General features: G+C 48.7%; 6 protein-coding genes across 6 annotated transcripts; 5 read left to right on the top strand and 1 right to left on the bottom strand.

The window, feature by feature from the left end:
• Window positions 1–267: 267 nt before the first annotated feature.
• ABOM_007268 (putative mucin) lies at window positions 268–2,269 on the top strand (the record flags this gene model as incomplete). Its single annotated transcript, XM_022534397.1, has 4 exons — window positions 268–750; window positions 806–1,079; window positions 1,138–1,371; window positions 1,458–2,269. 4 exons carry the CDS (start codon window positions 268–270, stop codon window positions 2,267–2,269), a joined length of 1,803 nt encoding a protein of 600 aa, XP_022388022.1.
• An 880-nt stretch (window positions 2,270–3,149) lies between these two features.
• ABOM_007267 (mitochondrial 54S ribosomal protein uL15m) lies at window positions 3,150–4,188 on the top strand (the record flags this gene model as incomplete). Its single annotated transcript, XM_022534396.1, has 2 exons — window positions 3,150–3,469; window positions 3,582–4,188. The coding sequence occupies 2 exons, from the start codon at window positions 3,150–3,152 to the stop codon at window positions 4,186–4,188; spliced, it is 927 nt and encodes a 308-aa protein (XP_022388058.1).
• Window positions 4,189–5,131: 943 nt separating this feature from the next.
• On the top strand, window positions 5,132–6,381 carry ABOM_007266 (Gfo/Idh/MocA family protein; the record flags this gene model as incomplete). Its single annotated transcript, XM_022534395.1, has 3 exons — window positions 5,132–5,168; window positions 5,224–5,758; window positions 5,814–6,381. The coding sequence occupies 3 exons, from the start codon at window positions 5,132–5,134 to the stop codon at window positions 6,379–6,381; spliced, it is 1,140 nt and encodes a 379-aa protein (XP_022388057.1).
• A 1,192-nt stretch (window positions 6,382–7,573) lies between these two features.
• Window positions 7,574–9,490, bottom strand: ABOM_007265 (serine/threonine-protein kinase; the record flags this gene model as incomplete). The annotated part of the gene is made up of 1 exon (XM_022534394.1): window positions 7,574–9,490. One exon carries the CDS (start codon window positions 9,488–9,490, stop codon window positions 7,574–7,576), a length of 1,917 nt encoding a protein of 638 aa, XP_022388054.1.
• A 1,229-nt stretch (window positions 9,491–10,719) lies between these two features.
• Window positions 10,720–13,341, top strand: ABOM_007264 (SH3 domain protein; the record flags this gene model as incomplete). Its single annotated transcript, XM_022534393.1, has 6 exons — window positions 10,720–10,747; window positions 10,815–11,171; window positions 11,274–11,426; window positions 11,474–11,547; window positions 11,596–11,962; window positions 12,026–13,341. 6 exons carry the CDS (start codon window positions 10,720–10,722, stop codon window positions 13,339–13,341), a joined length of 2,295 nt encoding a protein of 764 aa, XP_022388053.1.
• Window positions 13,342–14,251: 910 nt separating this feature from the next.
• ABOM_007263 (NAD(P)-dependent oxidoreductase) lies at window positions 14,252–15,116 on the top strand (the record flags this gene model as incomplete). Its single annotated transcript, XM_022534392.1, has 2 exons — window positions 14,252–14,357; window positions 14,455–15,116. The coding sequence occupies 2 exons, from the start codon at window positions 14,252–14,254 to the stop codon at window positions 15,114–15,116; spliced, it is 768 nt and encodes a 255-aa protein (XP_022388020.1).
• Window positions 15,117–15,646: the final 530 nt, after the last annotated feature.

Below are 15,646 nucleotides of genomic sequence, written 5' to 3'. Positions count from 1 at the left end.
GATATGACCAAAAGCTGGATCCATCCTCCACTTTAGTGTTCAATAACTCTCTCCAAATAATTCTGTGCAATTCCCTGTGGTCTACCATCCACTACCAACACTATTTCTTCCCAGACGGTCTAGCCATTCGGAAGTGAACAACTATCAGTGTCGGCGATATTGAATACTTAGTCGTGGTTGATGCCAATGGGAGTTCCATGAGAAGCTGTGTTCAGCAGTATTACCTCAACAACTTCTCTCTTCTATTCTCCACCTGCAAACCTCCTTATGTCGCTTCCAGTGTTCTCAACACAGTCGTTTTCTGTCCCACATCCGTTCACCCCCACCATACCTCTCTATCCCCGGACGGAAGATTCGACTTGTGCGAAAAGACAACATCTCGAAACAGTTTTGGAGGACCCTGATCACCACTGGACCGCACCGTTCAGGGACGGTCTGCCTACTCCTCCGAACGATATGGCCGGCGTTGCGTATAATAGTATTCCGCCCTCCGGTTATGGCGGTAAATTTGGTGGAGTTACACTTCACCCCTACGCCAAAGCTCCGAACTATACGCGCATGGCATCGGAACACCACTCTACTGCCTCTGTACCGCAGTCGAAGCCACCGAGTCAATCCTCGCTTCAAGACGCCCCGTCTTCTGAGCCAGCTAGCCAGAAGAAAGGAGGTTCTAAGTCCGTTGCGTCTTATTTGCAGATACCGTCATCTATCAACAATAGCAAGGGTAATCTGGCCGATTTTGCTGCTCAGGTAAGGGACCATTGCTGCTTACTGTGTGAGAAGCCATGTATACTAACTCAGGCAGATGACATGCTTGTTCTGGTTTGAAACTACGGCCAAGTTGAATGATATCGAGGAAAAAAAGAACCCTCTTCTGTACATTGTGCCAGAAGCGATTCCGTCCGCTGGTTTCCAGAAATGGGTAACAAACATCCTCTCGACTACGCAAGTGAGCCAAAATGTCATTCTATTAGCACTTCTTTTCATATACCGGCTGAAGAAATTCAACCATCGAGTCCGAGGAAAGAAGGGTAGCGAGTATAGATTGATGACAATTGCTCTTATGCTGGGAAATAAATGTTGGTTTGAACATCTTCCACAGGCTAATATTCAGAAAGTGAGCTAACCAGCGTCTAGTTCTCGACGACAACACCTACACTAATAAAACGTGGGCCGAGGTTTCTGGCATTTCTGTGCAGGAAATACATGTTATGGAGGTGGAATTTCTCAGCAATGTGCGGTACAATCTCTTCGTTTCGGAGGAAGGGTGGACGCAATGGCACTCGAAACTTAGCCTTTTTGCCGACTTTTTCAACAAGGCATCTTTGGCACCGGAACCGAAGGAACTAGAGTCGTCATCTCCAGCACTTCGTATTTCGCCAAATCTAGGAGCTTCTCAAGTGTCGCCCTCACAGAGACTGCCCTCCCCTCCCAATTCAGATGTTCTTCGTGCTCAGACTGGAGCTTGCCATCAAACGCGCCAGCATACGCAGCACCTCCCCACTTGAGCAAGGAATTCCCGCCGGTGCCTTCCAAGAAGCGAACCCTAGACGACTACGTTGAAGACCAACCACCAAAAAGAGTGGCAATGCCGACTGCTCTATCTACGTCGATGTCCACGCTTCCATCGGCTGCTTTGACCGGTGTCCCTACTTTGCCACCAGTCTTGGCAGCAACATCTGCACCCTCTGTGAATAGCCTATCTGGATCAGTGTCACGATTGCCACGTCCGAACTTCCCACCATCTTCTAATGCCCTAGTTTCGGGCATTCCAACATCTGTGCTTCCATTTCCCTCCGTTGCTAATCGCGCAATGCATTCGGTCTACAATCCTTCCACCAATTGGGTCCCCCAGCTGCCACCAACCCAGGTCCCTCCCATTACGAACGGATTGTACAACCCCTCGGTGTCACTCCCAGACCCTGCAAGGCAGCATAATAGTCCGTTTGGCGTCACCTCGGCCACCATCTCTCCCGCCATCTCTGCATACTCCAGCCACACCCCCCAGACTAACTTGTCGCCTTCCTTCTTCCTTGCAAACCGCAACTCACCTTACCGACCTGTTCGCAATTTCAACACCTTGTTGATTCCTCCACCGTCGTCCTCACTTCAACAACAGCGCGCAGTTCCTTTCGAGCATATGCATTATCAGCCACTCGGCAAAACTGCAGCAGAGCGCAAGACAGGCCTGCTACCCTACCTTCATCATGAGGCTTGGCCGCAGGCACCTTTTCTTCAACCCACCTTCCATTCAACTCCACACTATTAAAGTTCATTGACATCTGCATCTCATGTTACGATTGAATCATGACTCCGTACGAAAGAGGTGTTTAGCCTTCATTCTTTGTCTTTTCTTTTTTTTTCTTCTTCCATCCTGTATCTTGTACAGTTTACAGCTCTCCTTTTTTCTGTTATTCTAACGACCTTGCATTATTACGGCGTTCAATATTATAGACGGCTATTGCATTGAGGAGCCAACGAGATCATTAAGGATCAGGGAGGGGCGACTTTTTTTTTTTTTTATATTTTTTTTATTTGGACGAAGCATGGCAATGGCGTTGTTGATTGCTATCTCCGTTCATACACCCATGTCGAACATCTGCTTGCATTGGCATGTTTAGGAGTTCGCAAGTGACACCATAAAGAAGTACCCAAACAGGCTCATAGTGGTCTGCAAGGGATATAAATGTATGAAAACTTTTTCGATCCATATAAATCTGGCATTGTAACAACCCCGATCAGCTTATCCACCACACCGCCTCTAACAAAAGATAATTCTGCCATATAATGAGAGCGGTAACTTAGAATAGAGTAATTGACCAATGGGAGATGGAGGAATCCTGTAGCTGCAGTGAATGGATAGACTACTACTAGTAGTAGTAGGTACCAGGTCGACTGGAACAAGATTCCTCGATACAAATTCACTGGAAAATCACATAAGGGAATAAGTCGTTATGTAACGCATAGAAATTATGATATTTCAAAAGTTATGGCAAGTGGAATTTTGGACCTACAATACAGTCCTCGCCCTCACCGGCCCGATGTATCTCCGGCCACGGGCCTCAGGCAAGCCTCCGAAAGATCTTTGGCGTGTATCTCACGCCGAAACCCGTTGATTCTCCAACGACGACTGAACATTGCAAATCACCATGCCACCCAGGCTTCAAATACTGCCTGCCCAGTGGCAGCGCCCACTTTCAAAACCCCTATCCGCCGTCTCGTCCCTTTCCCTACTTTTTCCCCAGCTTCAGCAACAAAGCCGCAATGCTCACATCCTAGCTTCCCTTTCCGATACCCCGGGTGCCTATAACAAGCGGATCAGGAGAGGTCGCGGTCCAGCATCTGGGAAAGGTAAGACCTCTGGAAGAGGTCATAAGGGTCAAAAGCAGCATGGAAAGGTCCCGGCTAGATTCAATGGTGGTCAGACGCCAGAAATTATTGTTCATGGCGAGAGAGGGTTCAATAATGTGTATGTTTTCTTATTTTCTGTATTCTGGCTCTGCCGGTTTTACACACTGCCGCCATTACCGGAATTGCAAGTGCGGGAGGCATGATGAACTTACTGACTCCGGCTAATACAGCTTCTCTCTTGACCTCGCCCCCGTCAACCTCGACCGCATCCAAGAATGGATCGACCAAGGCCGTATCGACCCTGCTCGGCCCGTCACCATCCGCGAGCTGGCCCAATCACGCTGCATCCACCAAACAAAAGAAGGAGTGAAGCTTCTCGGTCGAGGCGCTGAATCTACCCTCAAACAACCCATCCATATCGTCGTTTCTCGCGCCTCAGCAAGCGCCATTGCTGCTGTTGAGGCTGCGGGCGGATCCGTTACTACCAGATTCTACACCAAGTCGGCAATCGCACGCATCATGCGCCGTGAAATGCACCCATTCGTGTCTACGGCCTGGACAAAGGAGAGTGGTAGTGAGGGATTGAACAACGCTGAGGGAGCAGAGACCCTGACCGAGTCTGCCATTATGAAGGAGATGGGCTTCCAGTATAGGCTGCCCGACCCGACGAAGAGAAAAGATATCGAGTACTACCGTGATCCTGCTCACAGGGGTTATCTGAGCCATTTGTTGAAGCCTATGGAGGGACCCAGTCTGTTCTTCCGCTCGCCGGTTGAGAGGAAGACTGCTGCTGGTGTTAAGAAGGAGAAGGTCTTGCCCGAGAACAGACTTTGGTAATTTGGTGCTTGTGAACAGTTTCACGGACAATATGTTTAGGGATGGTCAGCAAGCCTTGCCCAACGGAGAACTTTGCATGCCCCTCTATCAGCCTGGTGATGATGGCCAAGTGATTCATTATCTCTGCACTATGTATTTTTTCCCCCCATTGATGTTCTCTTTTTGGTTTGACAGCTACTTGTATAAATATGCACTCTAGATACGTGAATAGGCTGGATGAATCTTGATTTCCCTATTTCCCTCTTTTACATTGGTATAACAATTCGCGGAGTACCCAAGTCTAACGTGGTATTTCTGCCTGTTGTGGAATGTTTCCTGGCTTTCATCGTGCTATCTTTCCCATTGATGTATACCCTGGGCGTCGTTGCTTCCGCATGATCCTACTGTGGTATTCCAGTCAGTGCTGCCCTACAAGTTGTCGTACTGTACGTTTGCCTAGACGAGGCCGATATCCATGCTTGTGCCCGGTAAGACTGAGGAGAAACCTTAGCGGTTGCAAGATTCCATGCTGAACAGCGGCGGTACAGCAGAACTGTGTAACCAATAATCCGGACTGTTCACCATGCGCATCTCCAATCAATGGGTAGGAAGTACCTTGGAAAATATATCGATGTGACTCAAGAAGAGTCAAGGCGCACATGCGACGTGGCTCCAGATCTCGTTCAAATATGGACTTGGCTAGAAGAGCAAGCGCTGGCAAACGAGAATATGAAAGATGGATAGCCAGCTCTGAAAGCAATAACAGTGAGACTGCGGCATCCACTGCATTAGAGCAGTAGCGAAGTCCACACCCCTTTGTTGACGCCTGGATTGCTGATAACTGTCACCGTTCCATGTCCAATATCACAATGAGTGAAGTGGAAGATGAAATAGAACTCTTACACTGGGGCATTCTAGGTGTGTACTTAGTTGTCCCATAATCTATTATAACATAAGCTGAAGAATGGCCTATCATTTGAAGGCACAGGATGTTATGCCAGGTGTACGTGTTCTCAATTTCCCTGCCCCAGACATACGGTTCGCTAACCCACCTAGGCTTTACGGGGAACCTCAATTATCATATGGGCAAAGAAGATCCAAATGACCCTCATCACGCATTAGTCGGCGTAGCGTCCTCTCGCTCGGAAGATATGGCTAAGGAGCTCCTCAAATCCTTTGAGGTTCCCGAATGCACCTTGACATTTCGCGACTATTCGGAGTTAGTTCGCAGTGACCTCATCGATGTGGTGTTCATTGCCACACCGCACTCCCACCATTTCCAAAATGCTTTGATGGCCCTCGAAGCAGGAAAACATGTCGTCTGCCAGAAGAGCCTGACAGTGAACGCTGCACAAGCCAGGAAGCTGTTCGAGATTGCACAGCGGAAGCGACTATTCCTCATGGAGGGATGGTGGCTGTGGTGGCCACAAGCAAGTAGAAAAACCTGTCAGCTGCTTAGAGAGGGAGAGATTGGAGAAGTCAATCGCATAGTTGCCAACTTTGGCGTCAGAAACAACTATTGCATGTTCCGCCCTGAGAGTGGTCGACTGACATCGAAAGACCTGGCTGGCGGGGCGCTCTTGGAACGCAGGTTACCCATGAATCAGCTTTGTTCAAACCAAGGCTAATGGCGTACTAGTTGGTAGTTTGGCCTTGCATTGGATACTTCGGGCTCTCCCAAGAGGAACGACTCGCCCAACCCAGGTTACGTCTACCATGAAGAAGTATCCCAAGTCAGGCGTCGACGAAACCACCATTGTCGAGATGATTTTTTCGACAGGTGTACGTGAAATACATGCTCAAGCAAGCGCCAGCTTATCTACCGCAGCCGGCCCCAACGGACAGCTCGCACATGTGATTATCGAAGGCTCTAATGGCAAGATCGAGATCCATGGGTGGGAAACGATACCGACAGAGCTGTATGTCTTCAAGAATAGATACAGCCTTTCAGAGCCTTATAGAGAGACACTTCAGGAGGCAGAGCCGTTGTTCATCCCGGAGGCGGACGAGGTCGCACGATGCATCCGCGAAGAGCTCCTGGAAAGTCCCGAGATGCCTTGGGCGGAGAGCCTACTAGTCATGGAGATCATGGACTTGGTGCGCAAGCAAAATGACCTGCACTACCCGCCAGAGATTGAAACGTCGGAACTCTCTGTCAGTCCTCTTTCTAGGCCATTATCGGGATGGTTGTCAAGCACGAGGCACCAATTATGACACAAATTCCTGGTAATCCAATCCAATCCAAAACTATCTATACTATTCAACACAAACCTTTAGAATAGGAACGCGTGACATGTGATAGTCATCATGAGAATGTCGAATACAGCCCGGTATTCATATATACCAGACAACATCCACCTACAATGTCACCATTCCCCTTCATACCCCAAACGAAGCCCGAACAACCCATTACTCCTAGACTTCATCCGGCATCAGCTGAACAGTAGTTCCCATCTTCAAGTCACCTAGCAATCAATCAGTATTCCTCTCTACTGGCTATAGTGCTTGCTAATTCACCCGCTCACCTGCAGTAAGGTATATGTACCTCTGGACAGCGGGTTTCGTGGAAGTTTGGGAGTTGTTAGTCTATTCTACATTGGCTTTTGCGGTCGATGATGGATAACTGGCTGAGAGGGTTTTATACTACACTGAATCTGATAACGATGTTCACTATATGGGCTGTTTCTCTTTATAACGGCGTGGAATGCTAGTTTTTGGTGTGATTGGAGTTTCTTGTTGAGGAAGTCTTGCTAAGTGCATGTCTCCCATGAGAACGGGGGGTACAATTCTTTGCGATGAGGGCAGTTATTGAATATGTCTATCTAAGGATATTATCAAACTTTACCAGTGTACACGTTGTGATAGCTTTTTTGAAATGGATTTTGGCGTTTTCAAGCCTCCTTCTAGAAGGCGGTGCAATTATAACTAGAATCCCACTAACTGCATAGTACAGCACAGCTACCAGCTATATAGATACAGGAAAGGAGAATATAACGCTGCAGAAAACCAGACCAACCAAACGCCATGCTGATGAAACCGAAGAACATATCCTCCAAAGATACCAGGACCAACCATTGCATAAAAAGTAGCATCCGCCCAGAACAATCAAAGCCATGAGGCCCCCCCAAGAGTGAACAAGATGATGTATGAAAGGAGCCTCCGCCGTATACCGAAATGTCAACCAATAGAATCGCAAACAACAAAAGCACAGAAAGAGAGGGTATCATAGATGATCAATTAATCCCGAACACCAGCGCTTGTCCATATCATAATAGCGCCAGTTTTGATCATCAATATATCGTAAGTCGAAATGCAATGCGTCATATCCCATATTTCAAGACACCTCAACCGAAACGGGTAAGAAATCAATACGGAAAGAAGAGAAAAAGAAAAAGAAGAAGAAGCCTCACAGCTTCCAGATGGTGTCGGCTTCACCATCTTCACCCTTTTCAGAGAGTTCCCGCAGCCAACGGGATGAGAGTACATCACGGATGGTCCAACGGTTTTCAACGTTCATATCCAAGCAACCCTCGATCAACTCAAGGGCATGCTCCCGGTCCCTGCGGGCCGGCATATCTGTTTCATCACCTAAGACTGCCGTCCTGTCCCAGCTCCCGCTAAGAATGTGCGATTGAATGCGGGGCGTGAATGGATCTTGAAAGGGGCGAGACCCTACGACCACAGTATAAGCGATCACGCCAAATGCCCATATATCAACGGATGCGTCGATGACACCACTGGTAGAAAGAAGCAGTTCTGGAGATGCATATTCCAAGCTTCCTGCAACGCTAGTACTGGACCCAGCAGGACCGATAGTTTTGGGTGGCGGCCGATCCGCAGCGTCGTCGTATGGGTCGGGAGAGTCACCGCCGTTATCGATATTCATCCATTCTGCCATTCCGAAATCACACAAGACAAGATTCGACGCCTTCGTTCCGTCTGGAAGCTCTATCGGGTCCAGAAGACAGTTCTCCAGTTTGATATCTCGGTGCACCACTCGGGCATCTTCATGCAGGTATCGCAGCGCACACGCTAACTGATATGTATATTTCTTTGCAAGTTTCATATCAAGACCGCGTCGGTTTTGCCGAATAAGATCGAAAAGGGTACCGCCAATGGCTAATTTAGTGAAACAAAATGTTGCGTAGTCAGTTTCGTAGACAGCGTCAAGTGTCAAAACATTTGGATGGCTGAGATATCGCCAGACTCGAACTTCATGATCAAATTCTGCTTGAACCTCATCGTTCTCCTTTTCATTCTTTCCCGAGACTTGTTTCCGCACAATCTTAACAGCCAACCGTTTGGTTCCACCAGTTTCATCGGCTTTGTACGCCTCCTTTACCGTACTGAACCCCCCAAATCCGATCTGCTTTCCCAGAACATACTCAGTCCCGACCATTTGACCCTCATCATCAGGCTGTGGTGCAGGCTCTTCGCCACTGCTCCACATGGAAAGAAACATGCTGGCGGGAGACTTGCCGCTCGAAGCTGTTGATCGGCGGGAGCTCTGGCGAGTGGGGCCTCTAAAACCTCTTGTCTTGCTTCCGAAAGGGGTTATAACGCTACTAGACCAGGAGCTGCGGTCATCAAGCGAAGCAAATCCTTGCACAGGAGACGCTACGCAGAAGGGTGACGGTAGGGCGCCTTTGGATCCTTCAGGAGGGGTACGCAGCTCTTCGGTGATGGGGGAAGCCGTGGAGATCGATGTCAACGACGTGGGACGATCAATCGCCGAAGTCCCGGGCATGTCATCATCAGGACTACTCAGGAAACCTTCATGAGAGTCGAAGTCCCGCTGAGCCCGATATCCTTGTCTCGGATAGTGATCGTCATCATCATCCTGGGGTAGCGTGTTTTTCAGGCTCGAGCCTTTTGCCTGGAATCTCTGGGGTCGTGTCCTTACAACGCCCTTTGCCAACGGCTCTCCTAGTGCCTGAGGCTGTCCGGAGTCAATGGTGATATTCGGGTCGAAACTGACGGAACGGCGGCGGCTGTGAAGGAAGCTGTCAAGCGGAGATGATTGTACATCCTCAGGTCTTTGCGGGAAGCTAACATCTTCCTTGGGATGATCATCATGTCGGGGTACGGAGATAGGGGGAGTCGCTGAATGCAGGCTGCTCAGAACACTGTTGTCTTCATCAGTACCGTAACGGCGTGCGCCAGATTCGTGAAAGATGTTTGTACGGTCGCCCTCGATACCAGTTCCATCATCCGTCACTCTCCTGCCTCCAGCCTCACTTCGCCATCTAGGTCTGTGTGTAAGAGGAAAGGATGTGTCGATCTTCAACCCTGCCAACGCACTGTTCCTCTCTGTCTGAGCCATGCCCTTACAGAGAGCACGAAGTCCTCTTAATCGGCGATGTCAAAAGGTCAAGAAAAAAGAAAAAGAAGAAATTCACAGTCCTCCCAGCTGATAGGTGCAGTGGTGCAACATCGAGAGGAACCAACGCTTTGAGAAATTGTATAAGAAACAACCAGTTTAGACAGTTCCGGTGGGGTAAGAAGAATAAAATAAAGGTTAAATGGCTTTTAAAAGCAAGCCCAAGTGGTTCTCTTAGTAATGTAAATGGTATTCGACGTCAGGTAGCAACCACCAGGCAGAGGTAAATGAGAAGAAGGAAGAAAAATCGTCAGACTGGGACGGAAATGGGCAAGGATGGGCATATCGGGAGATAACGGAAGGCGATGTCATTGCAAGATCGGAAAGCCAGCAGCGGGGAAACGAAGATCATGTAAAATGCAATCATCATTGACCAGTTACCAACCATTAACAGCACGCCCAGCGGAGTCCCGTGGGCCGGCCCTAGTCTGCTTTCGGCCCTAGCCTACAAAGTGTCACCTGACCCACCGGGAACCCTCAACTGGGAGCCCTAAGCCGTTCACCGGTGAAGCCCCAGCCAATCGGGACGGTAAGCAGTCTAGACCTTGGCATTTTGGCTTCTTTCAACTCGTTGGTTCAGGCACGAGGCCGCTTTGGGAATGGTTTGATTAAGCGCGCGCAAGGGGCGCTTGTTTTGGGGGGGGGCAATTAACACTGGAGAACCTCCTTTTTGTGGTTGTCCTGAAAGTCCGGGGAACTCGTTCTTGTCATTTAGCACGGTTTCGGCTGCTGTACCTTTTGCTGCCCTGCTGCAGCCTTGTTTATTGTTGTGTTTATTGTGAAATTTCGATATTGCTCTGAGAGTATATTTCTTTTCTTCGTTCTCTTTATTTTTTGCTCGCCTTGTTGCCCGACCTTCGACCAACCCCGTGCGCCTCGCTGCTGTACAGTTGTCAAACAAACCCCCGCTGTCGTTGTTTGTGGCTCTGCCAATTTTTAATATCCGCCTTTTCTTGTCCCTCGCGCCTAAATCTCCGCGATATTCTTTCATTTGACGCACGCACTAGGCCTTTGCGACCTTTCATTCTTTATCAGGACCTCGGAGAGCGTCAGATTATTTCCTCCCGTTTCATTTGACTCTAATCTTCACGACTTAAATGAGTCGCTTGTTGGTTCTGTTCTCCGCGCTACTTCACTTTCATCCCTAAGTCGACAGTGGAAACTCACCCAATATGACGCGCCCCCGAATTGTTCGCGCTGGTACGTCGCCATACGAGCCATTGATACCTGACTCCATCAGCGTTTAAGGCTAACTGCCCGGTGTCAGATACTCTTGATCTTCAAGACCAGCATGCACCCTCGGCTAAGGATCATTCGAAACAGCATATTGTCGTAAGCAGCGGCTTTGGACCCCACCAGGAGCAATCCATTCGGCATGCCGATCAAGACACGAGAGAAGAAGTGATGCATGGGCCCGGGACCGAAGAAAATCACCTAGCCGCCGATGATTATCGCGATGGTATCGATATATATGATGACGACGATGATTTGGACGACGACCTAGGGCACAGTCAGCACGTTGGAGGCTCAGAAGATGGTGACCTAGCAGACGGAGAAGGCGATGATGATTTGTTGGATGATGATCTTATGGATAAAATCTCGAGCTCCCCATCTATCGACGACGGTGCGTTATATCTCTCAATGAAAACCCAAAGATTTCGAAGACGGGCCAATACTTTGGATTTCTCCCCAAAGTTTGCACAAAGTTCTATCTGACTTTGAGTAGAGGATATCGACTTCGAGTTTGTTTATGCGCTTCACAACTTCGTTGCAACCGTTGATGGACAAGCCAACGCGGCAAAGGGTGACACTATGGTCCTTCTGGACGACAGTAACAGCTACTGGTGGCTTGTTCGAATCGTCAAAGATGGCAGTATTGGTAAGCTGAGGATTTGGACTCCTCAAACTGAAGCTAACTAGCAATAGGGTATCTGCCTGCCGAGCATATTGAGACACCAACCGAAAGATTGGCAAGATTAAATAAACACAGAAATGTCGATGTAGGCGGTTCTATTCTAGTCTTAAATGACGTCCTCTAACAAAAGCAGCTTTCCGCGACGATGCTCGGAGACAACTCGGAAAAGTCTAAGAATCCGCTGAAGAAAGCAATGCGCCGTAGAAACGCGAAGACCGTAACGTTTACGAGCCCAACCTACATTGAAGCATCTGACATAGAGTTTTCGACGGATGACGAACTGGACGATGTTGCTTCTTTGACCGATGTGGATGGATTGCAAGGGGATGTTGACGACCTGCAAGAGAGTGAACATGAGGACATTGTTGTCGAGCCTCTCAGACCGAAGTCGCAAAGAGACAAGGCAAGCGAGGATTTGGAAACAGTACACGAAGTCAAAGAATCTGATCGGGCCAGCCCCGAGAACCAACGATCTAGTGTGGAGTTGTTGGAGTCTGAAGGTATGGCTATCCTCCGAATCATACAGAACGAGATGTATGATTAATTGCTAAAACCTTACTCAGCAGAAACAGCTGTCAGCCGGTCAAGAAACGGGACTGTGCGTAACACAGACTCATTCTTCAAGGATGACACCGTTGAGACGAAGAAAATCTCTCTTACACCAAACCTCCTCCGCGACGAGGTTGGCAGTGGTAGCGTAGCCAATGACGCACGAGAGGTAGGATACACTCCCATAAGCTATTCAATTGAAGGGATTGCTGACAATGTATCAAATTGCAAGACCCGTGGGAGCATGGAGGCTGTCGAGAAAGCTCTCAGCGCATATGATAAGAACAAGGACGACAAAAAGCGCAAAGACAAAAAACCAGGGATGCTCAGTGGCTTATTCAAGAGAAAAGACAAAAAGACGAAGGCAGCCGAAGAAGATGTTGATGAGGCAGAAAAGGTTTCGGGTGAATTGTCTCGATCTTCGCCACAACCCAAGACATCATCAGAATCGATATCGTCTCCCGAGTCAAAATCTCCTAACCCTCTCGTGGTGCAGAAACAGGCCAGCAAGCTGCAGAAGCAATCCCCAGTCGTCCAGGCTCCTTCAAGAAATGGCGTGGAGCAGGAACGGGCGGCACAGAGATCAGCGGAGGCTAATGATGATGTGAACGTTGCACAGAGCCAGAGGAAAGAGCAAACGATACGCCAAGTAGCGTCCGAGGACGATATCCCACAGTCCCCTGTCTCGACTAATCTTCAGCAAGACCAGCCTTTGTCCTCTCCCATTCGGACATCAAGCCCATTGAAGAAACTCAACACTGCACAGCCAAGTTCAGCAGACACGGTAGCATCTCCTACCAGACCTCACTATTCGCAACACTCCGTTGCCTCTCCACCACAAAATTTCCCTCCAAGGCAGGATGTGGGATACCAAGGCTTCCGTGGAGACTCCCCGGTGGAAGTTTCTCCAGTGGATATATCCCCAGTGGAGGGCCCATCTTCACCAGGTGCACCGGGCATGACGATGGATCCATCATCACCTGGAGGCTTCTCCGTCTCCCCGGTATCCCCGCCTTTGTCTCCAGCTGTCGAGAGCAACAGTAGCAGGAATCTTGATGCAGATAGAACGTCGTTCGACGTAGGGTCGACCGATACACCTACATGGAGCGATGCTAGCCTGCGATCCTACCTTGACGATGAAAGCGATATCCGCGACTTGTTCATCATCGTTCACGATAACTCTAACGTTCCCCCTGCTGGCCCTGATCACCCAATCACTGGTAGCCTGTTTAAGGAGGAGAGCAAGCGACTCAAGGAAATGAACAGTCAGTTGGATTCGATGCTAGCTGACTGGGTAGGCCGAAAGATGCGGAAGTCTATAAGCCAATGATCGTGTCTCTGGGCCTTAATTGACGTTTCTCGCCTAAACGTCTAGTCATTATGAAAGTTCTATGTTGGCCAGGCGCTAACAATGTGCTGGACACATGACTCTGGTTGGACCACAGTATTTCATTATTCTCTGTGTTTTCCAGGTTATTTACACGATCTTGTGTTCTACCTGTCTGGTCTCTCTAGCGCTCAACGCGCGGCAGTGCGGGACTACATATGGATGACCTAGAATTTTTGCCTCTAGACTACAGAGGTCTGTTTTTATCTTCTGGCCCTGCTCCCTTGTTTGAGGCTCTCTCTCTCTTTGTCTCTGCTTTCCTTTGTATGTTTTTTAAGCTTTCCGTTCTGTGTCTAGCGATTTCCTGTTTCCCACATAACAAAGCCTATGGGATACCCCAAGTCACACACATCTTCTGTCGACTACAATTTTTTTTTCTTTGCCTGTGATTTGATACTATAACTAGCGAATATTACGAAGATATGTTCAGTTTTTAAATTGATACAAAGTAGGCCGTACATCAACCTCCGCCAGTACTACTGGGCGGCACCGTCAATAGCCTACAATCCACCACGATGCCTCGAGCTAGATCCCCCGTATATCAAGATTAAAAGCAATAAGATCGAACTAAACATTTATAATCCCTGGGAAAACCATCCACACATGGTTATTTGTGCACAAAAAAACCACCGCCTGGAAACGGAGGTGTTAGTCAACACAGCCCCCGGGGATCCAAAAGTCTCCGTCTCTAGACGGAGATTTACTCCCACCCAACGCAGCATAGACCCCACACATAAGAATATAAAAGATGACTTAGATCCGAGAATGTAAGTTCCAATTCATCACTTACAATCACAATTACAAGAATTGCAACTATCTCTCTCATTTTGCACCTTCAATAATTTTATTCGCCATGGCTGCGGGCAATCTTCATACTGTTGCTTTCTTTGGTTCCACGGGCGGATGTACTTTGGCTTGTTTGGTTCAAGCCTTGGAGGCCGGTATCTGTTGCTCTGCTTGTATGTATTTGATTTATCTCTTCCATCTACCTACTATGCCCGTTTCCTGTTTTGGGGTACATGTTGGTCTTCAGTTGTGATTCTAATGACATCCTAGTGGTTCGCGATCCGGCCAAGCTCCAGAATCTACTGCGCCAACGGGGTATTTCCGAATCAGTCACCGCAGACAAGCTCTACGTTGTCAAAGGCAGCGTGACGGACCTTGACGCAGTGCAACAGACACTCGTGTACAAGGGTCGACCCGTCGACATAATTATCTCCGGCGTCGGCGGCAAACCCATTTTCACGAACCCGTTGAGACCCAGGCTCGACAACCCGACTATCTGCCAGGACGCCGTTAGAACCATACTCGCGGCATCCCGAGCACTTGGTGCAAAGCCGGTGCTTATCGCTATTAGCTCGGTGGGGTTGACCACCAAGAAGCGAGACTCGCCGATTGCCATGGTGCCGTTGAACTACTGGCTGCTGAGGGAGCCACATGCGGACAAGAAAGTCATGGAGGAGACTATCTTCGACGAGATGAGGAGGCCCGAAGCAGATAGGGCAATTCGGGATTATACTCTCGTTCGCCCTAGTTGGTTCACAGATGGTGAGGGAGTTGGACTGGCTAGGATTAGGGCTGGGACGGAGATGAACCCCGCGATTGGGTATACTATTTGTCGCAATGATGTTGGTCTTTGGATCTTTGAGAACTTTGTTCGTCGGCCATTGCAGCTGGATAACCCGTATCTGGGACGGCCGATAACCATTACTGCTTGAGGAGATTGAAGGGAGTAAGGTTATGGTTTGATGGGCTTCAAGTCAATGTTTTTTGATTGTTTTCGCATTTAGATTCCCCCCCCCCTCTTTCCTTTTCAATGTTTTCTCTCCCTTTTTTGCCCTTCTTCCTGTTGGATAGAGAGCGCCATATGTTTCTATTCCCTTGTTTTTGTATAGTTTCCTGGAAACTTTGAGCGATATATGTCACATAGGTGTCTCCCAGCCGTGAGCTATAATAACAGCTTGATACCGGTCAACTAAGTTTAATAGAGTAGATTTGAAATAAAACCATCACAATGAAGTCCATTCAACACTCCATCTATCCTTAGTCTCATGAGGGGTCCTGATTTGAGGCTTCGGGGCCTGAGGTAAGGTCCGTCCGGTACAACAACGGGCCTTAAACTGTGTGGTCATCGAATCCGTTTTCAAGTCAATGCTCCATGATTGTTAGAAGCTAGTATCCCTAACAGTAGGCCTCACACAAGGGGTTGTTAGCCGTGTTTGCTTTAATGGCTGCCGGTGTAGGAAGC

This window comes from Aspergillus bombycis, assembly GCF_001792695.1.
Source record: "Aspergillus bombycis strain NRRL26010 chromosome Unknown contig00057, whole genome shotgun sequence".
Lineage (NCBI taxonomy): Eukaryota > Fungi > Ascomycota > Eurotiomycetes > Eurotiales > Aspergillaceae > Aspergillus > Aspergillus bombycis.
The sequence above is the reverse complement of the archived record's forward strand: the minus strand, read 5'-3'. Positions and strand labels throughout refer to the sequence as shown.